Source organism: Podospora pseudocomata, chromosome 6, assembly GCF_035222375.1.
Source record: "Podospora pseudocomata strain CBS 415.72m chromosome 6, whole genome shotgun sequence".
In the NCBI taxonomy this organism is placed as follows: Eukaryota; Fungi; Ascomycota; class Sordariomycetes; order Sordariales; family Podosporaceae; genus Podospora; species Podospora pseudocomata.
The window spans coordinates 3,093,728-3,119,778 of NC_085890.1; the positions used below are offsets into that span (position 1 = coordinate 3,093,728).

Below are 26,051 nucleotides of genomic sequence, written 5' to 3' on the forward strand. Positions count from 1 at the left end.
TGGGGGAAAAATGCAGCAGTGCACGCCATATTTGCTTTGAGCTTGACTTGATTTATGAATGATTGGTAGTGTAAAGCAAAAGGAGCCCTTAAACTTTGTGGTAAAAATTTAATCCCAGCTATTTACGAAGCTCCATTGCTTCACGGAAAAGCGTATTCGGGGTTTGAAAAAGTTGTTCAAACGCCTGTCAAATGAGTACATCATCTTCCATACTTGGGAAGTCCTTGCTGGATGTCAACTATCCTTTGGTAGCAGCTTTATTTGTAAATCGATATATGTTCGGAATTAAATACCATCTTGTCACCATGAACATCCATCTCTTACACGTCTTCCAAATGCTCAATCATCATACATTCATCCCCTCAAAATATCTCTCCACGCACTCCACATCATCAACCTCCAAAACGGCACCAATATATCCATCAGGCCTCACCACCACCGTACAGCCAACCTGTCGGTCAATCTCAAGCCTCTCATATGCTCTGCCATGACCATCATGCACGCTCTCCACATCAGCGAACACCCTCCAAAAATCATACCCGCTCTCGTCGCTCCAAGGGCGGTACACTTCCGGCAGTGCCAAAAAATCCACCAGATCCCGCTCAGCACAATGTACAACCAAGACTTCCACCAATGGCTCTTGTTCCGACTGAGGCATCACGACATGCTTCAGAGACTTGCTCTCGCCCAAATACTTGCCCACTTCATGTAATCTCTTGGACGTAGTAGAGTCCGAGATGTCGCCAGCGAAAATCATGACCCTGAACTGCCCCGTGGCACTCAATCTCTTGTGCATCCAAGTTGGCACCCCATCAGCTTGATATACCACTCTGAAGTCGGGAAGCCTCTTTCCCGGCACCAGGTCTGCCTTGAGGAGGCTGGGTCCCAGCTGCTCGATACCCTTGGGCAACTGCACAGCACAAGAAGGTGGGTAACGAATCGACAACCCAGTCGTGAACTTCAAGGCCTGTAGTATTTCAGTATCAAACTGTGCAGACGGAGCTGCAAACAGTTTTAGGAAGCCCTTGTCGAACGCAATGAGGTCCAGTGCCACTGGACGTCGCTCAGACTCATACGTCCTGAGAAGGTCCTGCCGTGCGCCAGAGGAACGGACTTTTCCTTTGAGAGTAAGTCTAAGCTTCCAACCAAGGTTGTACGCGTCTTGAATCGACGTGTTCATGCCCTGACCCGCCTTGGGCGAGTGCGTGTGAACAGCATCACCAACCAGGAAAGCCCGCTCATTAAGCCGAGAGAAGTGATTGCCCACCCGCTGACGCACCCGGTATGCTGACCACCACGAGACAGAACCAACTTCCATTGTATAAGGAGCAATGATCTTGCGAGCCGCATCCATGACACGGTCGAAAGTCAGGTCCTTGGGGTCAGGGAGGGCTGTGCCGCTCTCCACGGGGATGTACATCCTAACCTCCTTGTTGCTGCGAGGTACCAGGAGGATGGTGCCAGATGCGGCGCGTAGATAGCAGACCCTTCGAATATCTGGGAAGTTGGACTTGGGGACCATATCGACCACACCAAAGACCGAGTCTGTCAGATCTCCTTCCAAAGAGACGTCGAGCTGCTTGCGGAGCCAGCTGCGGGCACCATCACAGCCGACGATGTACTTGGCCGAGATCTTATCCGAGGGAGCATCATGTTCATCTGGTTGATGTCCGTTCTGCCCGTTGATATGGTGCCCATTTGTGGCATGGCAGTTAGTCCCCTGTCGACAATGTGAGCCAACGATACTTTTCACAGATCACGGCGGTCTTACGTTAGTAGTGTCCCCATTAGTAGTATTTGTGTTGGTAGTAACCTTTTCTAGGGAGACAGACACGGGAAATGTATCTGTTTCATGGACACAAGATGTGTCAACGTCAACAGAGATTGGAGCCGTGCTGTACCGAATCTCAATATTATCATGAGAGAGAATATTGTGAAGCATGTGGTGCTCAACTCGTGCTGCAACATAGATTAGCCTGTGAGTGGGGGGGTAAAATCCACACTAGAATATTCTTACACTGCTGGAGCATCGTCTCCCGAGGCTTGCCAAGTTCGGCGACCTTGTCCGGAATGACTTGTTCTCTGACAATGCCTTCACCTCCATCTTTTCGTGTGCCCCAACAGGCAATTTCCTCGAGCCTCCATGATTCGGCCGTGACTTGAGGTCCAATACCGTAAGAGTCAAAGATCTCGTTGGTCGTACTCTTGAGACCCTCTGCTTGCCCACGAGGTGTTGGGCCTGGCTTCTTGTCGACAATAAGCACCTTGATGTTGGCGCCACGGAACCAGTTTGCCAATGCCAAACTACAAGACGGTGTTAGTGACAAGCCATAGTCTAGACGATATGGAGAGGCAGTGTACCTACCCTGCAGGCCCAGCGCCGACGATGAGCAGGTCGACTTTGGTGGAGGCGGGAGGAGACATGTTGTGCAGTATCGGATAATCAGAACACGGGCTTGCTGTCGATGCGTGATGTTTATCATGGACGCACCGCGGTGTTCCGGGGACTTGGAGGGTGGGTATAGACCGATATCATTGGTCAATTCGGGCGGTAGCTGCGATGAGGCCCGCGGAGTCCCCGGTTGCCAAATAGTTTCTGGCGGGCCGCAGATCAAGCGGGCCGTCTTTAGGTGATTGTCATTCCAGGCGGTGACGTGGTTTGAGCAGGGTGGCAGAGCAGGTTCAAAGAACTACTGTTTACTACGTGGGGTTCCTGCCATCCAAAGCCATGGCATGTAATTACCCCTCCGCCCATGTCTCACCTTCCCCACCACCAAGTCACCTCATTCCGTCATGACTGTGCCTACCCATGAATCCTCCACGGTTGCTTTGCCGTCGTCGGCAAGAGTTCAAGCGCGCTTGCCTTTGCTCCAGTCTTTCAGAATCTAGGTCATTCAGCTCTGCCGTAAAACATGCCTTTGACCTCTCATTCGCCGAACTCAACTGATGCAAATCTATTTCCCGGTCCTCAGCTGGGAACTTTTAATGCCGCTGGCTCCTTCCGGTATCTGGCCGGCCCGGAGGCCAGCTGGATAGCTGGATGATGTATCATGACATACCCCGGGAAAGGGTCGCCAAACTACACAATGCACATCGCCATGGTTGAATCTCTCCCATTGTCCGAATCAGCATCGAGAACTTGATCAAGGAGAAAACAGCATCCTTTGTCAGCAGCGAACAACCACCAATCAGACAGTTGTCGTCATTGACTTGCTATCAACCCGCTCTCTCACAAATCTGGCGAACTCACCTCACCGCAATATTTGCACATCTAAAATGAAACAATTGCATCATCCACCCCCCAATGGCTCGGTGGACCATGTAAGCATTCGGACGAGGCAGCCAGGTACCCTTTCCTGCCGTGACCTCGTACCTGCGTGCATGAGGAAGATCGTTTCCATTTCTCGGCCAGAGCGACACTTTATGTGTGGTCGATCATAGGGGTCCACTGGCATCCTGGCGCAAGTGGCAGGGACCCTCCTGAAGCTGGGAGACGACACCAGAAGGGTGGACTTTTATATACGGCCAAGGTGGTCACACAACTGCCCGCTACTGCCTTGAACCCCTACACCATCTTCTCCTTAATAGCCTGCAAGCTCAACAGAAGCAACCACCACAGCAATGGCCACTTCAGTCACATCCACCATGACCCGTCCCCTGGACAAACACATTCTAAGACACTCGCACGACCTTCCACTTCCCAAAGGCCCCGACGTTCTCGATATTCGCTCCTCTCAGGAATCACTGCTACATAACTTGGACTCCAAGATTCTTGAAGGCCTCAGCCAACCACAAGGGTCCAAGTCCTTTCCTTCCCTGCTTTTGTGGGGAGAGAAGGGTCAAGTCTTGTACGACGATGTTCTGGAAGCTCCGGAGTATTACCCATACCGAATAGAAGATGAACTTTTGCAGCAACGGGTCGACGACATTGCCAGAACAGTGGCTTCCACAGGTACCGACATGCTCATCGAGCTGGGAGCAGGCAACATGACCAAGACAGCTCAATTTCTATCAGCTATCGACAATTACATCAGCTATCCACTCGTTTACTACGCCCTCGACGTAGACCAGGCCTTGTTGGAACGGTCTATTGTTGCCTTGAAAAGGCGTGTCACGTTTCGGCATATCGAAGTCCGCGCTCTCTTCGGAACTTATGACGACGGAGCAAACTGGCTCGCCAGTCCCGAGATTGCCGCCTATCGGAGGACACTCATGTTTCTCGGCAGCAGCATCGGGAATGACGAGCAGGATGCTGCTGTGAGGTTCCTGAGCTCATTTACCCAAGCTCCTGAGACAGGTGTTCCCCAGAATGTGGCGGGCTTTCTACTGGCGGTTGATGGATGCCAAGATGCGGCGAAAATTGAGGCTGCTTACGATGTGCCAGGCGGGTATTCCCGCCGGTGGGTGAAACAAGCGCTGGAGTATGCACGGGAGCTATTGGGTGAGGGCATCGATAGGGTTGAGGTTGACCGTATTTTTGATGACAACAATTGGAAGTTTGAGGGAAGATGGTTACCTGAGCGTCAACGATACCAGACATATCTCACCACGACGTGCTCTCTCACGGCAACAATTAGGGGACAAACCATCACCTTGGAGGAAGGGGAGAGATTACCAATCATCAGCAGTGGCAAGTGGACAAGGGAGACGGTGGACGGGGTATCTCTGAAGGCCGGTCTCAGCATCGAGAAGTCTTGGAAGAATCCTGAGTTTGATTACCGTGAGTACTCGTTTTCATCAAGTTCAGCCAACATCCGTGCTAAATGTGGAAACAGACATTTATTGGCTGCAGCCAAGCCTCAAGAGGGTGGACAGTGGCATTGTCATTATTGATGAGCTCGAAGCGGAGGGACGTGATCAGGTGCATCACCCCAACGAGTGAAGGGAAATGTCGGACCAGCGAAGGATCTCTCTGCACAGCTGGCTGTGTTATCTTGCACAATTTGATAGACCATAATGTGCCAATTGCATGACGTTTCCAACATTGATCCTTCATGTGCCCGCCCACCACTGCAGCAAGCCACACATGCTGATTAACCACTTGCACCTTCAAGGCGTGCCACTATCTCAGACCACTTTTCCTGCCACTGAGATCACCAAAGGCTTGAATCCGAGATGATACCGCTGAACCCCATCCGCACCTACAGCATCAACGCCATAAGCACTCAATTTCCACGTCTTCTTCCAAATTCCCCCAACCTCGTACTTTTCTTTTTGCCTTTCCAATCAATCTCTCACGATCAATCCACGTTGAGGTGGGCAGACCGAGAACTTCAGCTTTCTGCACTCTGCAGATCATCACCCACTTGAGATGGTTGCATACATGTACACACTTCCTAGCTCCGCCCCGGCGCGCCGGCGCGGGCGCGGCAACTGTCGATCATATAGGACAGGGATAGTTAGGGGAGATCATGATGTAACCGTACTTGTATTCTAGGGTGCAATGCAGCCTCCACAATCAGTGTACAGGTACGTCGCCGGGGCCGGGTGAGGGATACGGGATGGGACGGAGGGTTCTCTGGTGGGGTACCAAGTTCGGCGGCCATCATTACCAGCCATCCGTTGCGCTGAAGTGACTCCGCGGAAACGCAGGCGCGTCTATCAGACAGACCGGTGGCTCGGTCTTGTTGTCAGATCATTCTTTGAGTCTCACCCATTCGCTCTCATTGCTGTCTCATCAACTAGCTATCCTTGGCTGCTACCTTTGCGGGGTTGTGTGGATCACTGTTCTGAATGACGACCAAATGTTTCACCTTGACCGCCTTCCAGGAACCCCCCTTCCTATACCGTCCCTGGAATGCTGTGCGATGTCTCCCAGATCTTTGAAACCCATTCCTGCGGTGGTCGAATAACGCACTCTCTCCCGTCCGACCTCCCACAGCAGCAAAGTTGGACCCTTGAACCATGGTGCATTAGCAGCTTCAATAAGCAATGTGAGCTCTCAGATCAAGCAAAATTGATGTGTCAAGAAAACAGGACTACCTTCAGGTCAAAGGGAGATTCGACCAGATCCCATCCATACCAACGCAGCTAATCCTGACATTACCATTATCCCCAACCCAAACCCTCTTTTCCATGTCCAAACTCCTCAGTAAACCACCAGATCCAACTTGTCTTACAATACATCAACTTTGCAGAAATGATCCATCACGCGTTATCGCCCTCACTATCCGACTCCGAGACAGCACCATAGCCTTGATGACTTCGACTCCGTTCTGGTCTCTTGGGTTTGGACGCACCCGGCGACTGATGAAGCTGCCCCTCCCTCATCACAAAGCTGGCGATCAGCCCCATGACACCAAACACCACGCAGAATACTAAGATATCGGTTAGCACAAAAGTTCAAGTGAGTCAACGTCTCAAAAGCAAAAACACTTACACCAAACATTAACAAAGCTCCTCTCATAGGCCTTGAGCACAATATCCGCAATCTTCTCTGGCAACCCATCAATGGCGTCAAAGTTGGAGAGCACATCTCTGATGATCTGCTCCTTGTCTGGCAGGTCAGGCAACTTGTCTCTCAGGGTGCTTTCCACAAAAGAGGCAATGAGAAGGGAAGCAGTGCTGACACCCAGCAGGCTCCCGATGTTCATGCTGAGGTAGAACCCGGAAGTAGCCACCGCTACCTGGCTTGACTCAAGCCCTGATGTGAGCGCAATGAACGCTGCCGACAGGGAGACACCAAAGCTAACACCAATGGGGAACCCATAGAAAGTCTCCCCCCAGTGTGTCACCCCCCGCCATCTCAAAAAGATGGCCAGAAAGCTGAGGTTAGACAGGATAGCCGCAATGTTGGTGATGAGACGGTACAGTCCGGTCCGTTTAATGACATAGCCGCTGATGAGACTTCCAGCAACGGTGCCCAATGTCACGACAAGCAGTCGGAGGGAGGACGTGGTGTTGGTGTCGCTCATTGTCACGCGGAAGTAGAGCGGGATGGATGTGTAAAGCGCTACTTGAGCAGCTGTAAAAACGAACTGGATCGCGTAGGCTGATACAACATTCCGCTTCCGCAGCAGCCTCAGAGGGAAGATTGGTTCTCTTGACCAAAAGGCTTCCACCAAGAGAAAGACTACCAAGAATCCCAACCAAGTCGACATTGGCACCATGGCCATGGCGTTGTGGACCAGGTTTTCAGGGCCCTTTTCGATTTGGTCAAGAAATAGGAGCAAAGACACATTGGCGATGGCCAAACTGGTTGATCCTGAGAGATCAATCCGTTTGAACTTGGCGTAGGCAGTCTCCTTGGTGGTTGTCGGATTCCGCCCAACTGCCTTTGTGTCTGGAGCAGTTGGCTTGGGGAACGACATCTTTGCCCAAATAAAGATGAGCCCTGTGAGGTTGAGAGGTACGTGGTACAGAAGAGCCCATCGCCAGTTTGTGCTATCAGAGATGATGCCGCCAAGGGAAGGACCCAAAGCTCTGCCGATCTGGTTGATGGCATAAACGTAGCCTCGCCAAACCGCAACCTCGCGCATGGGCACCAGGTCAACGATGAGGGTTGAGATGAGCACTGTAATGCCGGCATTGCCAATTCCGCAAAGAGACCTTCCCAGCAATAGACCCCAAAACGAGAAGCCAGCGCCTCTGATGTACCGGTTAGCCTTCACATTCTAGTAGAGAAAGCAGAGGGACATACTTACGCTATCGTTGCACCTACGCAGTAGCAGATGTATGCAAACAAGAGAAGTGGTTTCCGTCCATAGATATCACTCAGCTTTCCGTACAAAGGCTGCGCAGCAATGATGCCAATGATGTATGCGTTGATGATCCAACTCGCCGAACTTAGTTGTTCAAATTCGGATGCAATGTCTCGAAACATGGCCATCAAGATGGCACTATCGGAATTGACGAGAAAGACGCCTGTCGTAAGAGGCGTTGCGTTAGAATAGATTGGCGGTCTATCTCACGCAGTAACATACCAAGCAGAAGCACCAAATTCTTCTTCCATTGCCCGTTGTCCCAGCTCTGCTGTGATCCTACTGTGGAAGTCGGAGAGAGGTCCCCATCTGAAGCAGCCAAACCATCCTGTTCCTCGTTTGCAGCGGCATTCAGCGTTTCTGGAGAAAGGTTCAGGGTAGGCTGGCGCAACAGAGAGGTCCTCTCTCCGACATCATCTCGAATTTCTTCGTCCTCTATCCTATCGACCATCTTGGCGAAGTGGAGACGCGAGGGGGGGTGGTCAGTCGTCAACAAGGACGCAGGAGGTGAGGGAGGACAAATGCCGAAATAGAGCCCGCTTGCAGATGGCTTTCCAGCGACTTTGGGCGGGCGTTGCTTTAAGAGAATGCGGTGTCGGACCAAAATCAAGACACTGGGAGTGGAACAGAAACTTCGTGATTGAGATTGAGGTTGTGTCTGGTGCAACTGAGACTGGAAGGAATCAGATAGATGGAAGGGTGAACACACCCAGCAAACGGGCCCCCAGGAGAGCCCCAAGCCAGCAAAGAACACAATGGCAATCGACACTCTCGGCGATATCCCTACAAGGTTGCCACCCGTGTGTGATGGGCCCGATTGCAAATCAAATCGCCCTGATCTCACTCACCCCACCGATAACAAAATAGGCTATCTATCTCTTTCCCTCTGGAATCTAACAACATGTGGACACGGGGCTTTCTGCCGGGGCCGTTCCTTCCATCTCATTCCTCTTCAGCAGGCAGGCAGGCAGAGAGCGCCACCTCACCGCCAACCCCTCCTCGTCGTGCCTTCCGTTGTCCATTGTCCTGATAAATGTGACCCACCTTATCCCGGTTTCTTTCGGAGCAACCATATTTTGGGACATGGGATTGCGTGCCAGTCGGTCCCTTTCCTCTTTCATCGCAAATGACGAAAAATAACAGGGCTCGACTGAGGTGTCTCGGCTGGATCCAGAAATCCGTCAGTCGATGACGGTGAAGAAGCAACTGTACCAAACACATGTCTCGCCAACCTCCCTTTCTGGAACCACGGCCACCACCATTGGCTACCTGCGGCCCAATGGCCCCCCATCCAGCACAGACCACAGCTCCATGTTCGGCAACCGGGGACCCAACAAATCGAATCGACCTCAGCGATGCCTGTGCAGATCTGACCATCAAAGAATGGCCGAAGTCGCCGACCTCATCTGTGCGATACCTACGTTGGCAACCCCACCGTCTACTCCAAGCTGCCAAACTTGATGGCTCACGTCCAGTCACCGCCCGCAAATCAGCCTATCACGCCCAAACGCCTCGTGTCGATCCTCCTCCATCTGCCGCTGTCAATATGGCGCTTCCCGGGTTGACTCAGCTCATGCAGGTTTGATGCCGTCCTCCATACTCGTCACTGTATCTTACCTCAACGAAACACGACTTGTGCGGCCACAGGAGGCCTGCATATCCAAGTCACGAAGTAGATCCCCAAGATCGCTGCGTTTGATGCCTGAACTGGCTGGTGACCGCCTCGCACCACGGAAAACACAGGAAAAGCTCAACAGTGGCTCTTTTGGCGCTTTCCCACCCCTATGACTCAGCTGGCGTATATTATAGCTGTTTTTCAAAGAGGTACAACACCAACCACACCACTGCGACCCAAATCCTCCCTACAAAAGACCATTCTAGTTCGATAGCTAGGTCGCCGGTTTACCCTCCCTACGCAGCTTCTCACATCAGCAGTAACGCACTTTGCAAGCTCGAATCAGTCCGGTGACCATCATGGGTGCCACTCCAGTTTCCGTGGAACACACCACGTACAACCCTGACGCCGTCTACCTCTCATGGGAAGTGGACGGGAAATTCGTGAGTAGGCCCCGTGCCCTTCCACCAACAGACAGGTGATCCAATGCCATGGCGCCTGTCAGTGGTCCGCCAAGGTCAGGTACTGATACGATGCACACAGTTCGGCGATGGGCGTGAAGTTGCCCTCCTCGAGTACATCTACGCTCGGCCGGATCTTGAGAATCTGAGAGGCAACCCCCAGAAGGTTCTGCAAGCCATCGACGATTACGGTCGGTCCGTCAGAGGTCTGATCAACATCGGGTCCATGAAAGGATCCATCGTTTGCGACATTATCGCTAGACACAGACCTGCAGTGGTACTCGAACTGGGCGGTTACATTGGATACTCGGCCATTATGTTTGGACATGCCATGAGACAGGCTGGTGGAAAGCAGTACTACAGTGTCGAGAAGAGTCCTCTCTTTGCTGCTGTAGCCACAAGCTTGATTGACCTCGCCGGCCTCAGAGACAATGTCAGGGTTGTGGTTGGGACGGGCGCGGAAGGAACTCGGCGCTTGTACGAGGAAGGGAAGATTTCTCGTGTCGATATGGCCTTCTTCGACCACTTCAAGCCAGCCTACACTGATGACCTCAAGCTATGTGAGCGGCTCGGTGTCGTAGGGCCGGGGACCCTGATTGTGGCGGACAACATGGTGCTACCGGGGAACCCGCGTTATCTCGAGTGGGTGCATGCAAGTGTGGAAAGGAAGCGCGAGATGGACAAGGGGGCGGCCGAAAAGGGAAACCCAAACCTGCAGTATCGCAACCAATCTATCTCCAGTTGGGAACCATCTGGGCAGGAGGACGCGATGGAGATCACGGAATGCTATGGTATCGAGGAGTAGTGTAGTGTAGGAACCGACACAACCGTGACAGCCGCCATGTTTGAGATTACCCCACCTGCTCATCATGGCCATTGACCTATCATGATACGGAGGCGTTGCTGCAATGTGGTGGGCAGCGTGCGCATCATGCCATTCTTGTGCTTTTTGACAACCTGGTTACATCGGTTTCTCTCAGTCAGCCACAAAATGTCCACATTCGGGGATACCATGCCGTCCACCGCGTCCAGCCCCGCTGATCGGTTCAGAGCTCTGGCTCGTGAGGGTTGCACGGGAGGGTTCAGGCCACACCGGGCCAGCCCGTGGCCCCTATTATTCACCGAGGGGACTGCGCCGCAGCCAATCGGAGCCAATCATCACTCAATTTCAACGACATATCCTACCTAGACATGGCTGGCTGCATCGATGGATCAATACAACTTCAATCATGCTCTTTGAGAGTGAATCAGCTGTATGTGCGGTGACCAAGGCCGGCTTCGTTATGTGCATCATTGCTTGCTATTGGAAGGGACTTGCCGGCCGAGACGATAGCTCAAGACAACGCCGTCATTTGATGCACTGTTGTAGCAGGGGATAGCATTATGGGCGATGATGAGCGCTCACTCCTGAGCTGAATTGAATGATTCGGGTAAGGGCAGTGCTCAAGCAAGCCGCCATAGCATACAGCGGAAGGATACCACGCCGAAGCGGACAATTATTTGTCGTGCCCAAGTATATAACGCTATCTGAGGATAGGTACCTGACAGCCTCCAGTCCAATAACGCAGTTTCTGGACTGCAATTTCGTCCTACCTACCGCATGCGTTCACCATGAAGGCAGCTTCGGTATGGACGAGTATCGTCCAAGTCTTCAACTTCTTCACCTTCCCTTCCCCCGGCGGCGACAGCGCTGTTTCTTCCCAGAAGCCTCTCATCCCGCACACAGACCCTGAGCAGCCGCAATTCGTGACAGCCAAGATTATTCCCATCACCAAGAATGAATTTGGTGAGTATTATCATGGAGACAGGCTCATGGTTCAGGAGTATTCCAGTGGCATGGTCTACCATCCTGATGACTACAAGGATGTGCCGCTCCGCACGGGCGGCGTGGAGAGGTCGTTTATGTACAAGGAGCATCCTATTGTGGGGACGCCAAAGAATGGTCAGGAGGGTGAGGAGGGGGGGTTGAATTGTCATTATCCCTACATGAAGAATTGGCAGCCGTGTTATGGGCCGGAGAACAGGACTTGTTGGTTGGAGGCTACGGATGGGAGTGGGAAGAGGATTGATATTGATACGGATTATGAGAATGCTTCTCTTGTGCCGTTTGGGAAGACGAGATATGTGAGTGCTAAGTTTTCAACATGTATCGGGAAGGTGCTGACTGATGGTGACCATAGTACCACTTTGACATATCTGAGGAGCCGATATCTCCTGATGGCATGACGATGGAGCATGGGAAGGTCTTTCAGAGGAGGTATCCCGGACCGTGGATTGGTAAGTTGTGTTCCAGAGATTGGAAGACGAATGTACTAACACATGGAACAGAGGCATGCTGGGGCGATACTATCGGTGAAAAGACACCATCACTCATTGAGAATCGACTCTAGCTAACCAGTACAGAGGTGACAATCAAGAATAACCTCCGATGGAACGGCACCTCGGTAAGCTCTTCTCCGTTTTAAGCACAGGGCGGCCATTAACTCCTCACTCAGGTTCACTGGCATGGCATCCGCCAGTGGGAGACATTCCAGTTTGACGGTGTCAATGGCATCACTGAATGCCCCATCGCACCCGGGGAGACCTTCACTTATCGGTTCCGAGCACTTCAGTACGGATCAGCCTGGTATCACAGGTAAGTCTCCCACCACCTGTCCTATCCTTTGAGCAACCACTAACCATCACCAGCCATTACTCCCTCCAGTACGGAGACGGCCTTCTCGGCCCTATCACAATCTACGGCCCATCAACCGCCCAATTTGGAGCTAACGAGGCATTCCGCCCCCTGCTTCTCTCCGACTGGAATCACCGCAGCGTCTTTGAGGACTGGCCTCTGATGATGTCAACCGGTGTCGCTCCTGAAATGACAAATATCCTGATCAATGGCACTGGCCAGTTCGGTTGGGGCCCCAAGCCAGAAAAGTACACCATCTGGCTTGACGAAGGACAGGCGCACATGTTGATCTTGGTTAATACCGCTGTTGATACCACCTTTGTTTTTTCTATTGACAACCACACCTTGGAGGTCATTGAGGCGGACTTTGTTCCCATCAAGCCGTACAACACGACACACATCAAGATTGGGATCGGCAAGTTCTTTTTGAGACTCACTAATGGCTGAAGGAGACTTACTAACACAACGGTGAAGGCCAGCGCTACCATGTTCTTGTCCATGGACACGAAAATGGGTACAAGACGGAGAGATACGGCAACTACTGGATGAGAGCCACCCCTGCTCGAAAGTGCTCCAAGTTTGCGTTCGGTCCAGACGAGCAAATGGGCATTGTTCGGTACAACAGGACCATGCCGCCCAGGGGCTGGCAAGACCCTCTCTCGGAGCCGTCTCTGTACGATACCATGTGTGCGGATGAGCCCTATGACAAGTTGGTGCCCTGGAGGCCGTGGACAGTGGGCGATCCTGTCAATATCGGTACGTATACTTCTCTTCCATACAGTTCAACCTTCGCCTGGCTGACGTGGAACTAGATCCCAAGGTTGAAGACCCGTACACGCTCCCGAACAACTCACAGTACATCTTCAACGTCGGTATGATCAGCTCTGGCGGACCTAACAGCTCCATGCCGTACATCCCCAACGACAAAGCATACGTCAGTCTCTTTCTTTCGCTTTCAATCCTCTAATCTCTAACCACCCCCTATAGACCCGCTGGATGATGCACGAAGCCCCCTTTCGCATCAATTTTTCCGACCCGACCCTCCTCGCCCTGGATCGCATCAATGAGCTCATCGACAAGCCCTACCTTGACGTGGTCACACTCCCCAATGCCACCGATGACCAATGGGTCTGGATGGTAATCACGGCCCCAGACAAGATCCCGCAGGAAGGTGGTAGAATCTTCTTCCCTGCTGCTCACCCCATGCACTTGCACGGTCACGACTTTGCCCTGCTGAGGCAGAGCAAAAAGAACTGGTATGATGACTTGGAGATTGGCCATGAAGGGGAGGGGAGGTGGTTCACGCCGGATAAGCTGAATTGCAGGAATGACAAGTTGAAGTGTGATAACCCGCCTAGGAGGGATGTGGTGCTGTTGCCGGCGACGGGATATGTGATTATTGCTTTCAAGGCGGACAATCCGGGGTGAGTCTTTCCTTGCCATAACAACCCAGGGTCTGCTGTGTTTAGCTGACTTGATGTGAACAGAATCTGGATTTTACATTGTCATATCGCCTTCCATGCCTCGTCCGGGTTGGCGATTCAGATTATTGAGAACAAGGAGAGGATCCCCGAGATTTTGGGGAGGCACGGGGGCAGGGAGGCGATTGAGGAGAGCTGTGAGAGCTGGAGGGCGTGGCAGAGCAATCCGATTAATCATTGGGATTGGCATCATCCGGACCATTTTCAGGATGATAGTGGTGTTTGAGTGGAGACTCATGAAGAGCTTATGTCCGGGTGGGATGTCAGGCACTAGGTAGGTAATGTGGATGATGAGGGCAAGTAACACGCATGGCTCAGCAGGTCTTAATGGGCTGTCTTTGTTTGACACACGACAAACAAGCCGCACAAGTATGTAGCCTTTAGCACAAACCAACCACTCGTTTTTCGTCAAGTTGAACATCATTATGCCGCCGGCGGTACCTCTGCGTCATCCCACAAGCTAGCCAACAGCTTCCTATCTCCCGTCCATGGCTCCCTCGCATGCTGCACGGCGTAATTCTATTCTCATGTCAGCCCACTTTCCACCAAAGCCCTCTTCCAAGAAAGATACCCACATCAATCAACACCACATCCCCCCTCTCCCAGCTAACCATCGCCCGACTCCTCTGTATAAACTCCACCGCCGAATCGAGATACTCCCTAGGAATCTCACTCCCATCGCCATACTATTATCCATTAGCTGCATCCCCTTTTTCATCGCCTGCCAAAACTTACAAAACAAGGCGGAATATACTCCCCCCTCCCATTCCTATACGGATGTTCCAACGTCCCCTCCCTTATCGCGTTCAAAAACCTCGAAACGCAGTTATTAAAAAACATCTCCTCCCCTGTGTGCGGATGGGTCCTTATCCCGGGTAGCACCTGCCACACTCTCAGGTCTCCAAGTTGGTTGTCAGGGGAAATATTCTCCCATTCCCATTTTGCTGTCGGTAGGCGGCGGATCTCGGCTTCGACTTTTGAGCGGATGATGTGAATGGGGTCGATGTCGAGGACAGTTCGGCCGTAGGCTTGGAGGGGGGTTGTGCCCGGGGAGTTTGTGGGTTGGTGGGAGGGGTGGAAGAGTTGGTATTTCAGGCCCAGACGGCGGAGGGAAGAGATGAATTCGGGGCGGTGGGTTGTGAGGTGGGCGAGGAGTGGGGAGGAGAGGTTGAGAGGGGTTTCGCCTCCTGGTAGATACAGGTCAGCTGGGGGACAACGGGAGGAGGGATGGATAGGGGTTAAAAGGGGGGAGTGGTGTTGGTGGGGAGAGGTTGGGTCGAAACATACCAGTCTCTGGGGCCTCAGCACAGTAGAAGAATACATAAGAGGGAAAGTGTGGGCTTAGTCCAAACTCGTTATGAGGAAAAATTGGCATGGTGTTTGGGCCTTCGTTTGCTGTTGCTACGTTCGGAGCGAGAACTGTTCGGCGGACTGGGTTGCCAATGTCTTCGTGCGGTGCGAAGCCAAAGGCGTGGGCGAATTGGGAGAACTCATCTGCGGATTTGAGGTTGAGGTTTTGGAAGCAGATTGCGCCGTGTTTGTTCAGCAACGACCTGATTTCACCAGAGGCTGTGAGCTTCTTGATTTCGGAAATAACATCGTCTATTGAAGAGGTTTGGTCTGTTCTGCTGAGCGAATAGGGGAACTGTGAAGATGGTGGGTAGGGGGCAGGGAGATCAACTGATAGCTCGTAGTGAGCTGGTCGAAGAATATCAACGGTTGCCATCTTGAGTTATGTCTCAAACTGAAGTCAAAACAAGCTGTGGCGTTCTTGGGGCTGCATTGGCAAACGTTGTGACGAGGTGGTGGTGGCAGTCACATCGTAACCCATGCGCCCACAACTTCCCCGGATCCTTTTAACATGGAATTTTTTCATAGTTTCATGAATGCCAACCCCCATATCCTTTTGCGTGATCGCGTCCAAAAAAGTGTCAGCAGCACCGGTGTTTGTAGTGTGGTGATCAAGACGCAAGTCGATGGCGCAACGGCATCCCTGTAAGCACGACTCTCCTCCAGCGACTCCACTTCACTGCATCTTGTTCGTCCACCACGTCTCTCGCCGGAGGAGGGTAGCTATTCCCGGACAGACTACCGGGTGTGTTGCAGTGATAAAACCAGTCCCATTGAGACCTACCGGCCTGTTGGTTCCAAGTTCATCATCAACACACCTCATCACGACATCCTGTCAAGAGGGCGACTACGCCAGTTCTGCTCGATAACCCCCCCAAACCCCCCATTAACCCCCACATGGCCAAGTAAAATATCGATAGGGAAACCAGCTAGCGGGAGACGGTGATCACTTACCGCTGCAGTCGAGCTGCCAGATCCAGACGGTTGAATTGCAGATTCTGCGCGTGGCGAGATGCATAAAGACGGGGTGTCGCTCGCTGGTCGGGGTTGAATCTGTATCCTCTCATCACTCATCGTCAAGAGCTGTTTCTTCTGGGTTCAAACACTCAGACAGAATCTCAGTCAAGATGTCCACCGCCGAGCAGGACCAAAAAGTTATCAACGATGGGGCCGTGATCGAGTCCCAAGGCGAGCAGACGAAGCCTGTTTCGTGGTTCACGAGATGGTATCGCAGTCCTCTGTTCAACGTCATCATTGTCGGTCTCATCTCTTTTACCCAACCTGGTATTTGGAGTGCCCTGAACAACACAGGTGCTGGCGGTCAGCAAGAACCCTACCTTGTCAACGCCTCCAACTCTCTGACTTTCGGGTATGTCCCCTGTTCCACCTCACCTCACCCCTTGACCAACTTGCTAACCTCCCCACAGTATCATGGTCTTCGGCTGCCCCCTCTTCGGAATCCTCGCCAACAAAATCGGCGTCAAAAAGGTCCTCATCATCGGTACCCTCGGTTACGCCCCCTACTCGGCCTCGCTCTACGTCAACAACCGCTACGGCACGGAATGGTTCGTCCTCTTCGGCGGCGTAACCTGCGGCATCGCCGCCTCTGCCCTCTGGGCCTCGGAAGGCGCCATCGCCCTCGGCTACGGCGACATCAAAGATCGGGGCAAGTTCACCGGCATCTGGCTCGGCCTCCGCGAACTCGGCCAGCTCATCGGCTCCTCCATCCAAATGTCTCTCAACGCGGGCAAGGACTCGTCCACAAGAGGCAAAGTAGGATACACCACCTACCTCGTCCTCATCGCCCTCCAATGCCTCGGTCTCCCATTATCCTTCCTGTTATCCCCACCCCAAAAGGTCATCCGAAGCGACGGGACATCCCCAAGAGACCCAACCATAGGCAAGACCTTCCGGGAAGAAACCCGCAAGATCTGGGCGTTGATGAAGCGCAAGCAAATGTACCTTCTCATCCCCATCCTCGTCGGCTTCCAATGGAACACGACCTACCTCGGGATCTACATGACGAAATACTTCTCCGTCCGCGCCCGCGCCCTCGGCTCTCTCACCGCCGGCATCGCCGCCACATTCGCCAACATCTTTTGGGGGTGGTTCTACGACCTGAAATGCTTCTCCCGTCCAACCCTCGCCAAGATCTGCTGGGCTTCCTTTGTTGTTCTCATGCTTGGGTCATTCGGCTGGCAGGTCTCCAACGAGAAGTTATACGGCGACTCCAACCCCCGCATCACCCTCGACTGGGACCTCCCCGGGTTCGGGAGGGGTTTCGCCAGCATGGTCATGCTCCGGTTCTTGAACGAGAGCCACTACATGTTTGTGTACTGGATCGTGGGGGCCTTCTTTGACGACATTGAGACTCTGACGCTGGCGGTGAGCATTGTCCGGACGTTTGAGAGTGTGGGGTCTTGCATTTCGTTTGGTATCGGTGCTGCTAAGGTGCCGCCTATGGTCAACCTCGTCATCTCGTTTGCCATGTTTGGGTTCACCATTCCGGCGACGTCGGCGGTGGTGTTTATGGTGCCGGAGAGGCCGATTGACTTGCGCAAGGTCGAGGCTGGTGGGATTTCGGAGGGTGACACTGGCAGTGTGGGTGCGAGTGAGGATTTTGATGAGAAGAGGGCTGTCAAGGCTTGAGCAAAATGAGTTGATGATGTGTATGATGATGTTGGGGCGGATCTCCAAATATGAGATGATAATGATGAGCAACTGTTGCGCATAGATAGTCATAGATACCCAGGCTTTTGAGGCCTCGTTAGCAAAAGTAATAACGCCAATAGCAACTGATGAAGGATGCAAAAATTTCCATGTTCCATAGGAGGGAAATGTCAAAAGATACACCCGACGTGGGACTCGAACCCACAGCCTTAAGATGTCAATCACTTCTGAAGATCCAGAGGAATTGTTAGAAGTCTTACGCGCTACCATTGCGCTAGCCGGGCTTGGTTAGTTGTTGGAAATTGGCCACGAAACAGGGTCCAAGTAGAAGTCGAGATGAAAGAAAATGTGTTTGTCAGCCTTCGTTGACAACACATCAGATGATAACTGAAAGAATAACAAGCTGACTTGGACTGGAAAGGTACCACCACATGGAACTGATCTGCGTTGTGGTGCCCCCCTCAGAGAATGCGCTGCGGCCCGATGACCTGTCAGCCGCAGCAAAGCGCGGGTGACCATGCCCGCACGCCGAGTTCGGGACCGGCATTGGAGAAATGGGTGCTAAAAATTAGCGGACATCCCGCTGTCTGGGCGGCCAGCGCAGCGCCGGGACAACGGCTCGGGAGCGCACGGGAGCACATCATTTGTTCAAACCGCCAGTTGACTCAAATGTCGCGTTCTGACCACCTCAGTCAAACTCCGCCACGAAGTCTGTGAAACAACCGCATCTCCACGTCCGAGTCATTTCTATTTTGCTCTTTTAAAAGGCCATGCCACTGTCATAGCCCGGCGCATCAACCGTCGTCTCTCCCGTCGCTTCTCAACATCCCCGAGCCTACCTTCCTACCAACGACATGGCAGTGTGCGCCGCCGTCAGAACAGCCTTCCGCAGGCAGATCCAGAACCTCGAAAAGTTCCGACAACGCCGACCACACTCCTCGAAAGTCAATGGAGCGAAACCAATTCAGAGCGCGCAGCAACAAGCTCCGATCACACCGCCCGCGAAGATCCAACCTCCGCCTCTCTGGCTCAGGCTCGGGCCGTTGACGAGAGCAGCTCAGGCGTACGGACGAACGCACCAGAAGCGCCCATATACAACACAGATATTGACCTCGCTGTTTATCTTCCTGTGCGGCGACATCTCGGCGCAAAGCATTGGTGGAGACGAACATGACTTCGGGCGGACGGCGCGAGCGCTATTCATCGGTGGAACATCGTCGGTGCCATCATATCTTTGGTAGGCAATGTTCGGGGGTTTGCGCTCGATCGTGGGTTGGCTAACGTTGTCGCGCATAGGGTAGTTTACCTGTCGAACAGCTTCACCTTTGCGTCGCGAGCTCTCTCGATAGCAGCGAGAGTTGTCGTTAACCAAATCGTGTTTGCGCCACTGTTCAATACGTACTTCTTTGGCACACAGGCTGTGTTGTCTGGGGCGTCGCCTTCCGAGATCTGGGAGCGCCTTGTGAAGACTGTCCCACCGAGCATCGCGAATTCCGTCAAGCTATGGCCGGCTGTTATGGCCATCAACTTCGCCTTCGTACCTCTGCCATTCCGTTCCATGTTCAGCGGGACTGTGGCGGTGGGCTGGCAAACGTATCTGAGCTGGCTGAACAAGAAGGCCGAGGAGAGCATCGCGGCCGAAGCAGAAGCAGCAGCAGTAGCAACAGTGGGGAAAGTAGAAGAGGTTGCTGCGTCGGCTATGGCCAAAGCCGCGGCGTGAAAAGGAAACAAGACGGAATATTCATGATAGATTATAGAGTTAGATAATATCCAATAGCACAAGCAAGGCGTTAGGTGGTTTGTTCAAGAGCAGAAGCTCAAGCTTTGATGGATCGGACGATTTGCTCGAGGGGACAGTGCGGGGTCTCTTGCATCGAGCATCTGACAGCGGCTGCGCACGGTCCAGACGACCATCTCACACTGTGCCACCCTTGGCTGGCCCCTGCAAGCGCCAGGAACCAAGCCGACACCGCGGTAAAGCTCCAAAAATACTGAGCCCAAGAAAACATCGTCATCATCCTCACCAAACTCCCCCACACCACGACTTTTCTCAGAAGCCATTGAGCGCTGGCCCGGCTCAGCTCTGCGTTCAACCATGGCTAGCCCCTTTCTCCGAACGAGGCATACCCTCTCCTCTGCCCTCCGACCCCTTGCACGGAATCCCACCCCGAGAATCAACCATGCCGTCCCTCGTCGCCCCGCCTCGACTGCTTCCTCCTCCTCCGGTGGCTCCAGCGCAAAGACAGTAGCTATCAGCACCGCCCTCGGTACTGCCGCCGTTCTCGGATACTACTACGGAACCGACACTCGTGCCTCCTTCCACAAATACCTCGTCCCCCCCGTCATCCGCGTTCTCTTCCCTGACGCCGAAGATGCCCACCACGCCGGCACCGCTGCCCTCAAAGCCCTCTACTCGGTCGGTCTCCACCCCCGCGAGCGCGTTCAAGATGGCGACGCCACCGGTGCCAAACCCTTGGCTGTCAACGTCTTTGGCGTCGAGCTGTCCAACCCAATCGGCATCTCCGCTGGTCTCGACAAGGACGCTGAAATTCCCGACCCTCTGTTTGCTCTCGGCGCCGGTGTTGTCGAGGTAGGCGGCATCACGCCCCTTCCGCAAGAAGGAAACCCCAAGCCAAGAGTTTTCAGAGTTGTGTCTACCGATGGGTTGATCAACAGATATGGTCTAAACTCTAAGGGTGCTGACGCCGTGGCTGCGCACCTGAGGGAAAGACTACGGACATTTGCCCGGAGCATTGGTTTCACGGAAAAGGAGATGCTTGACGGGGCGGCGGGAGTTCCGGTGGGCAGCTTGAAGGATGGGCGCTTGCTGTGCGTGCAGATTGCCAAGAACAAGAAGACAGATGAGAAGGATGTGGAGGCTGTGAAGAAGGATTATGTCACTTGTGTCAACAGGCTAGCACCATACGCCGATGTGCTGGTTGTCAATGTCAGCAGTCCCAACACTCCTGGCCTGAGAGATTTGCAGGCTACCGGCCCATTGACTGCGCTGCTGAGCGCCGTCGTGGAGGAGGCGCAAAAGACCAAGAGAAAGGTCAAGCCTAGAGTCATGGTCAAAGTCAGCCCGGACGAGGATGACGACAGCCAGATGGAGGGTGTGGTGCAGGCTGTGTGGATGAGCGGAGTGGACGGTGTTATTGTGGGCAACACAACCAAGAAGAGGACGGGGCTCGTGCCAAAGGGCGTGAGATTGACCAGCCAGGAGCAGAAGAACATCATGGAGGATGGTGGCTACTCAGGTCCAGCGCTGTTCAATCAGACGCTGAACTTGGTTGGAAGATACAGAAAGATGCTGGACAGCTATTCGCTCAAGACCGAGGGCCTCGGGGATGCGTTCAACAAGAACCAAAAGGTCATCTTCGCGACGGGTGGTATCACAAATGGCGACGAGGCTCTCAAGGTTCTCAATGCTGGAGCCAGCGTTGCCATGGTTTACACCGGGATGGTCTATGGTGGGTCCGGCACTATCACGCGGATAAAGAATGAGATGCGGGAGAAGTTGGCTATCGAGGACAAGAAGCAGTGAGGAAGAGACCGTGAAGGCTGAGTGTAGGTGTAGGATTGTATATATGCATATTGAACGGCCCTTTTGACCGAGAATTTAGCAAAAAGCGAGATAGAAGCGAATGTTTATACCCCCAACCACTTCGTCCGCCTCCGACCGAACATCACAAGTGTCATCAAGTGGGTTACCAGCTGAATGTATGTTTGGGGCGGACTCACCGAGGAGGGTTGCATGGAGTTTTTACAGTTTGGTTTTGGGTCGACCAACCCGATCGCTTCCAAGTTATCCGATCCAACGGGCTTGGCACGCATAAAAATGTCACCCCCTGACCATGGAAGCGCCAGACTTTGTTCCTCCAAGCTTCGATCACAAAACTAACGAATCGAATTTTCTACGCCATGCCTCACAACCGTCGGTCCAGGCCGGTTTTTCCTTCTGGAAATCATCATCCGGCCTGTGGTTTGCCTGTAGCTTGGTGGAACAGTTACCTTGGGGGGTTCGATTCTAGGGAGAATGGGGGTTAGGGGGGCCGCTGCCATACTTATCGGCCACGCCAGGGGCGCCAATCACAGCGCTCCCCCAACGGCACGGGTTGGTGCAGAATGTGCAGGGGGGGTTTGTTCATCAATCGGAAGTTGAGGAATGTCTATGTGCTCTTTGTGTCACAGTGTGTCAGATGAAGTGCGTGCCTGAACATCAGCGCCGTTGGACCAAATAGTTTGGGTGTTGTGGAATGTTGCGGCACGGCTTTTTTTTTTTTTTTTACTTCAACTGCCGTTCTCCCAGGTTTTTTTTGTCGCTGTTGATGTTGCTTTGCTCAATCCTCTTGGATTATTGTCTGGGCGGTGATGTTTGGATGACCTAATAATACTCCAAGCCTTCCGATCATACGATACCCGGCCGTCCAGCTTTGGTAGGCTGTACCAGCCCAGAAAAATGAAATCCATCATCCCTCGTCCTACAACAACAACCACGAAGACCGACGACGAACTGATCTCTGACAATTGGGGACTCTCGGATGAGGAGGATCATCTCAAAATGAGCGCTACACCAACAGCAAAGGTTTTTTGGCAACTCACACATTCCAATTCACCAACTTCTGGTCTCGCCAACAAGAGAGCCAAGCGCAGGAGAGCTCGCTCGACGGGTTGCTTCGGCATACCGTTTGATCTGCTCGCCTTCCTGTCCGTGTTTCAACTGGACCCAAACCAAAACAACAACACCACCAAAAGGATTCAGTCATCATCACCACCACATTTTGAGTCTGAGAAGGTCGGGGAGGTAAGGAAATCGGCGACATGGCCACTTATCCACTCGGCAAAATCACAGGCTGCCCGGGAGGCACGCATGGCAGCGAAGCGCTCAGCGGCCATCGACCGGCAACTTGAACAAGACCGGGAAGCCTTGTGTCGGACGGCTCAAGTCATGGTTACTGGTTGCGGCCCGACAAGATGCGAGGGAAAGACTTTGCTTTTTGACCAAATGAGAAAATGCAGCTCACCAGGATCCTCCGACCAGCAACCAACAGGGGATCCAGCCACCCAAGTGAGAACCGCGGCCATAAAAGAGATGAGACGAATCCTTTATGAAATCCACGCCCAAGGAACACACTACCATCAACAACCCAACCAACAAATCCCACCACCCCTATCAAACCTCCTCCAAACAGCCATCACCCTCCACGATTTACCCCTCGACGAACCCCCCCAAGTCAACCCAGAGACCCTCGCCTTTATCAACCAAACCACCACCTTGTGGTCTGACCCCCTTTGGACAAACCTCTGCTACACCACTCTCGGCCGCTCCCGCCCATTCATCACCCTCCTCCTCTCCCTATTATCCCGCTCTTTTACCCCATCATACACCCCCACACCAACCGACCTCTCCCACATCAAGCACTTCTCCTCTGCCCCCCGATCCCTCCACCGCGAATCCCTCACCCCCTTCCCATCCACCTCCTCCCTCGAATTCGACCTCATCGACCGCGACAATACATCCTGCTGCTCCTTCCTCCGCCGCAAAATCTTTAATTTCCTCTCCGCCAACCTCTCCATCCTCATGCTAGTCGACTTAGCGTCTTACTCTCAAACCCTAGAGGAAGATAACAACGTCAATTACCTCAGCGAGGCGCTCCGGTCCTTTGAGGGGTTGGTTAACAGCAAAATGTTTGCGCAAAACGCCCGCGGGGCGCTGATGTTGCTTTTGTGGAATAGTGAGGGTTTAGAAAGACAGTTGGATGAGAGGCCGTTGGGGGGATATTTTCCTGACTTTAGGGGGAGAAGGGGGGAGGAGAGGGGTTGGATCAGGAAGGAGTTTGAAAAGGTTGTTAAGAGGGGTAAGTATGGGAGGGATGTGAGGATTCGGGTTGGGGAGCCGGGGGAGGAGGGGACGGTGAGGTGGGTTGTTGGGGCGGTGAAGACGGGGTTGTTGGATCAGGGGTTGTGTGAGATGGGGTTAGGGAGGGAGGGGGAGGGGAGTGGGTGGTGTCGGAGGGTGTAGGTGGAAATCAAGGGGGGAGGGGGGATGTAATGATGATATGACGTGACGATATGGGTAATGGTTCGGGTATTCTGGTTATATAAAAAGAGATTTCTGTTTTGGTTGCCCCCCTATCTCCTCGTATCCAAAACAAATTTGAGGTCCTGGCAGGTGTCAGAGTACCGGACATGGTATTTTCGGGGCAGAACTCACATCAATAGACTCCCCTCCTGGAGCTTGGTCATCAAGTGATAGCTGAGCAAGGCGTTTCTTGCGCTCTTGTATCTTCAAGATTTGCTTGAACCCGACATGTATTAGCTTCTATTCTTCAGTCAGCGACGAGGAAGCGTACCGGCTCAATCGTTCCTTCCGTCACATACCTAAGAATCTTGACCGGCCGAGTCTGGCCCATCCTGAGCACTCGGGCAACAGCTTGTGCTTCGATGGCTGGGTTGTAGATTGGTTCGATGAGGTGGACGACATTTGCTGCTGTGATGGTCAAACCGACGGCGCCGGAATTGATGGTCAGAAGTAAGACTGGGATGTCTGGATTTGTGCTGAAGTTGTCGATGATTGCTATGCGATCTGTTGCGTTGACCATCCCGTCGATCCTCAGAAATGGGAGGGAGCGTTCAGTGAGCAGGATTTGGAGTAAGTTAAGGGTCGTCCGCCAGGAGGTAAAGACAACACCATGGTTTGTTAGACTATTGAGCTGGCGGCTGGGTGGTACTTGTGCGTACCTTTTGCTGCCGTCAGCATTGAAATGTTTCTCTATGTTTTGCGCAACAGTGAGGAGCTTGGAGGAGTACCCTGCTGTGGAACTGGTTGCAGATCGCGCTGGAGAAGGGCTACTGGAAACCGGTGTAGATGCACCACTTGACGTCACAGATACGCTCAGAAGGCTGTTTTTGGTCGCCAAAGATGGTTGAGGCTTTGAAGTGACCAACAACTGCCCGCACAGAGGGCACTGTTTGGCCCCACTGAGAGATGAACTGGAGTCCTCATCCATACAGCACAAGACGCATGAGTCGCCCCCGGTCATCTCGAGTTCTCTCAATTTTGACCGATTACGAGGCCGCTGGTGCTGATTTGAGGTGACAAAAGTCCCATGATTGCAAAGCATCCGAAGCTTTGCGCAGTCTGGAAGAGGATGTTGAAGCTCTTTAACTCAGACTTCCCGCAAGCCTGCTGTTCATCCTCGGCTCGACAATCATCCAGAATGGCTTCGTACGCTGCAGTCTTTTGAGGAGAATGGCTTATCAAAACCGTCTCAGTGGTGGATGGTGGCAAGTCGAGCAAGGTCTCTGTTCTCCGCAGACACATTGTGTTGAAGAGGAGCTTGAGATTTCGAAAAGACTCGCCCATAGTTGGATCGTTGCGGATAGGATCAACGATCAGTCTATCGAACCTTTTGGCATCTGACAGGGGCCCATTTCGCAGGAAGTGGAGCAGTGATCGCAGGTCTGATAGGCTGTTCTGGATGGGAGTCCCCGTAAGACACCACCTCCGTTCAGCCTGAAGCGAGTGAGCTGCTTTGAAGATGACAGTGTCAAAATTCCGAATACAGTGGGCTGCGTTTCATATATCAGTTACTCCATATGTTCTTCCCGGTCAAGGGAAATGTATTGCCGCTTTTGGACTTAGGTGGGGTGTGTAGTTAGGAGCAGCACTGCCTCTTCCACCCTACCCTCCTGCCCATTTCAGCCTGGAAAAAATGTGTTTGATTTCGAAATGTCCAAATTAACTAGCTTAAGTTCGAATACCGAATTTGAAAATCAAGGTAAAGGCCTAGTTGCATCGTGCGACAAACCAACATACTGCTTGTCTTGACTACAGTTTCGTTTCATATTTACATAACGTATATTATAAGCGAGCGACCAATATAAGCGAGCGACCAGTTTTTTCACGCAACGCGTAACCTCACCCTCAAAACCTCATTTTCTCAACAATCCAAAATGCCATCTACTTCAAAGGAAGCCTATATACTCTTAGCCCTCAAGGCTCTTCAAAATGATAAAAATCTAAGTATATTAGCTGCAGCTAAGATATATAACGTCGATCGCAGTACACTTAAACACCGACGCGCTAGCCGGCCTGCA

General features: G+C 52.8%; 12 protein-coding genes and 1 non-coding gene across 13 annotated transcripts; 8 read left to right on the top strand and 5 right to left on the bottom strand.

Annotated features, from left to right (window-relative positions):
- Positions 1-215: 215 nt before the first annotated feature.
- On the bottom strand, positions 216-2,707 carry QC762_607840 (uncharacterized protein). The gene is made up of 4 exons (XM_062892465.1): positions 2,366-2,707; positions 2,018-2,304; positions 1,772-1,959; positions 216-1,720 (listed from the first exon to the last, which is right to left on the bottom strand). The coding sequence occupies exons 1-4, from the start codon at positions 2,422-2,424 to the stop codon at positions 347-349; spliced, it is 1,908 nt and encodes a 635-aa protein (XP_062741018.1). The 5' UTR covers positions 2,425-2,707; the 3' UTR covers positions 216-346.
- On the top strand, positions 2,658-4,989 carry QC762_607850 (uncharacterized protein). The gene is given in 3 exon segments (XM_062892466.1): positions 2,658-4,720; positions 4,776-4,890; positions 4,901-4,989. 2 exon segments carry the CDS (start codon positions 3,622-3,624, stop codon positions 4,880-4,882), a joined length of 1,206 nt encoding a protein of 401 aa, XP_062741019.1. The 5' UTR covers positions 2,658-3,621; the 3' UTR covers positions 4,883-4,890; positions 4,901-4,989.
- Positions 4,990-5,717: 728 nt separating this feature from the next.
- Positions 5,718-8,910, bottom strand: QC762_607860 (uncharacterized protein). Its single transcript, XM_062892467.1, has 4 exons — positions 7,923-8,910; positions 7,644-7,863; positions 6,380-7,587; positions 5,718-6,317 (listed from the first exon to the last, which is right to left on the bottom strand). Exons 1-4 carry the CDS (start codon positions 8,149-8,151, stop codon positions 6,148-6,150), a joined length of 1,827 nt encoding a protein of 608 aa, XP_062741020.1. The 5' UTR covers positions 8,152-8,910; the 3' UTR covers positions 5,718-6,147.
- On the top strand, positions 8,791-10,581 carry QC762_607870 (uncharacterized protein; the record flags this gene model as incomplete). The annotated part of the gene is made up of 2 exons (XM_062892468.1): positions 8,791-9,758; positions 9,859-10,581. The coding sequence occupies exons 1-2, from the start codon at positions 9,675-9,677 to the stop codon at positions 10,579-10,581; spliced, it is 807 nt and encodes a 268-aa protein (XP_062741021.1). The 5' UTR covers positions 8,791-9,674.
- A 2,031-nt stretch (positions 10,582-12,612) lies between these two features.
- QC762_607880 (uncharacterized protein) lies at positions 12,613-14,400 on the top strand (the record flags this gene model as incomplete). The annotated part of the gene is made up of 5 exons (XM_062892469.1): positions 12,613-12,865; positions 12,925-13,206; positions 13,263-13,384; positions 13,438-13,874; positions 13,938-14,400. 5 exons carry the CDS (start codon positions 12,613-12,615, stop codon positions 14,155-14,157), a joined length of 1,314 nt encoding a protein of 437 aa, XP_062741022.1. The 3' UTR covers positions 14,158-14,400.
- On the bottom strand, positions 14,355-14,545 carry QC762_607885 (uncharacterized protein; the record flags this gene model as incomplete). Its single annotated transcript, XM_062892470.1, has 2 exons — positions 14,355-14,450; positions 14,507-14,545. The coding sequence occupies 2 exons, from the start codon at positions 14,543-14,545 to the stop codon at positions 14,355-14,357; spliced, it is 135 nt and encodes a 44-aa protein (XP_062741023.1).
- Positions 14,546-14,645: 100 nt separating this feature from the next.
- On the bottom strand, positions 14,646-15,657 carry QC762_607890 (uncharacterized protein; the record flags this gene model as incomplete). Its single annotated transcript, XM_062892471.1, has 2 exons — positions 14,646-15,118; positions 15,219-15,657. The coding sequence occupies 2 exons, from the start codon at positions 15,655-15,657 to the stop codon at positions 14,646-14,648; spliced, it is 912 nt and encodes a 303-aa protein (XP_062741024.1).
- Positions 15,658-16,357: 700 nt separating this feature from the next.
- On the top strand, positions 16,358-18,029 carry QC762_607900 (uncharacterized protein). Its single transcript, XM_062892472.1, has 2 exons — positions 16,358-16,650; positions 16,709-18,029. Exons 1-2 carry the CDS (start codon positions 16,409-16,411, stop codon positions 17,928-17,930), a joined length of 1,464 nt encoding a protein of 487 aa, XP_062741025.1. The 5' UTR covers positions 16,358-16,408; the 3' UTR covers positions 17,931-18,029.
- Positions 18,030-18,131: 102 nt separating this feature from the next.
- QC762_0099010 lies at positions 18,132-18,235 on the top strand. The gene has a single exon. It is a non-coding gene; the product is annotated as a tRNA-Arg (tRNA).
- Positions 18,236-18,566: 331 nt separating this feature from the next.
- On the top strand, positions 18,567-19,671 carry QC762_607910 (uncharacterized protein; the record flags this gene model as incomplete). Its single annotated transcript, XM_062892473.1, has 2 exons — positions 18,567-19,188; positions 19,248-19,671. The coding sequence occupies exons 1-2, from the start codon at positions 18,806-18,808 to the stop codon at positions 19,669-19,671; spliced, it is 807 nt and encodes a 268-aa protein (XP_062741026.1). The 5' UTR covers positions 18,567-18,805.
- Positions 19,672-20,046: 375 nt separating this feature from the next.
- Positions 20,047-21,495, top strand: URA9 (Dihydroorotate dehydrogenase (quinone), mitochondrial; the record flags this gene model as incomplete). Its single annotated transcript, XM_062892474.1, has 1 exon — positions 20,047-21,495. One exon carries the CDS (start codon positions 20,047-20,049, stop codon positions 21,493-21,495), a length of 1,449 nt encoding a protein of 482 aa, XP_062741027.1.
- A 915-nt stretch (positions 21,496-22,410) lies between these two features.
- On the top strand, positions 22,411-23,973 carry QC762_0099040 (uncharacterized protein; the record flags this gene model as incomplete). Its single annotated transcript, XM_062884170.1, has 1 exon — positions 22,411-23,973. One exon carries the CDS (start codon positions 22,411-22,413, stop codon positions 23,971-23,973), a length of 1,563 nt encoding a protein of 520 aa, XP_062741028.1.
- A 307-nt stretch (positions 23,974-24,280) lies between these two features.
- QC762_607940 (uncharacterized protein) lies at positions 24,281-24,553 on the bottom strand (the record flags this gene model as incomplete). Its single annotated transcript, XM_062892475.1, has 1 exon — positions 24,281-24,553. The coding sequence occupies one exon, from the start codon at positions 24,551-24,553 to the stop codon at positions 24,281-24,283; it is 273 nt and encodes a 90-aa protein (XP_062741029.1).
- Positions 24,554-26,051: the final 1,498 nt, after the last annotated feature.

What these genes read in the sequence shown, in the direction of transcription:
- QC762_607840 (XM_062892465.1), bottom strand. Translation starts at nt 2,424, where the DNA reads ATGTCTCCTCCCGCCTCCACCAAAGTCGACCTGCTCATCGTCGGCGCT. An exon ending in GTCGGCGCTGGGCCTGCAGG is followed by an intron (nt 2,305 to 2,365) that starts GTAGGTACACTG and finishes ACCGTCTTGTAG; the next exon opens with TTTGGCATTGGCAAACTGGT. An exon ending in CTAATGGGGACACTACTAAC is followed by an intron (nt 1,721 to 1,771) that starts GTAAGACCGCCG and finishes CATTGTCGACAG; the next exon opens with GGGACTAACTGCCATGCCAC.
- QC762_607850 (XM_062892466.1), top strand. Translation starts at nt 3,622, where the DNA reads ATGGCCACTTCAGTCACATCCACCATGACCCGTCCCCTGGACAAACAC. An exon ending in GAATCCTGAGTTTGATTACC is followed by an intron (nt 4,721 to 4,775) that starts GTGAGTACTCGT and finishes ATGTGGAAACAG; the next exon opens with ACATTTATTGGCTGCAGCCA.
- QC762_607860 (XM_062892467.1), bottom strand. Translation starts at nt 8,151, where the DNA reads ATGGTCGATAGGATAGAGGACGAAGAAATTCGAGATGATGTCGGAGAG. An exon ending in TGCGTAGGTGCAACGATAGC is followed by an intron (nt 7,588 to 7,643) that starts GTAAGTATGTCC and finishes CCGGTACATCAG; the next exon opens with AGGCGCTGGCTTCTCGTTTT. An exon ending in GAGCTTTGTTAATGTTTGGT is followed by an intron (nt 6,318 to 6,379) that starts GTAAGTGTTTTT and finishes CCGATATCTTAG; the next exon opens with TATTCTGCGTGGTGTTTGGT.
- QC762_607900 (XM_062892472.1), top strand. Translation starts at nt 16,409, where the DNA reads ATGTCCACCGCCGAGCAGGACCAAAAAGTTATCAACGATGGGGCCGTG. An exon ending in TCCAACTCTCTGACTTTCGG is followed by an intron (nt 16,651 to 16,708) that starts GTATGTCCCCTG and finishes ACCTCCCCACAG; the next exon opens with TATCATGGTCTTCGGCTGCC.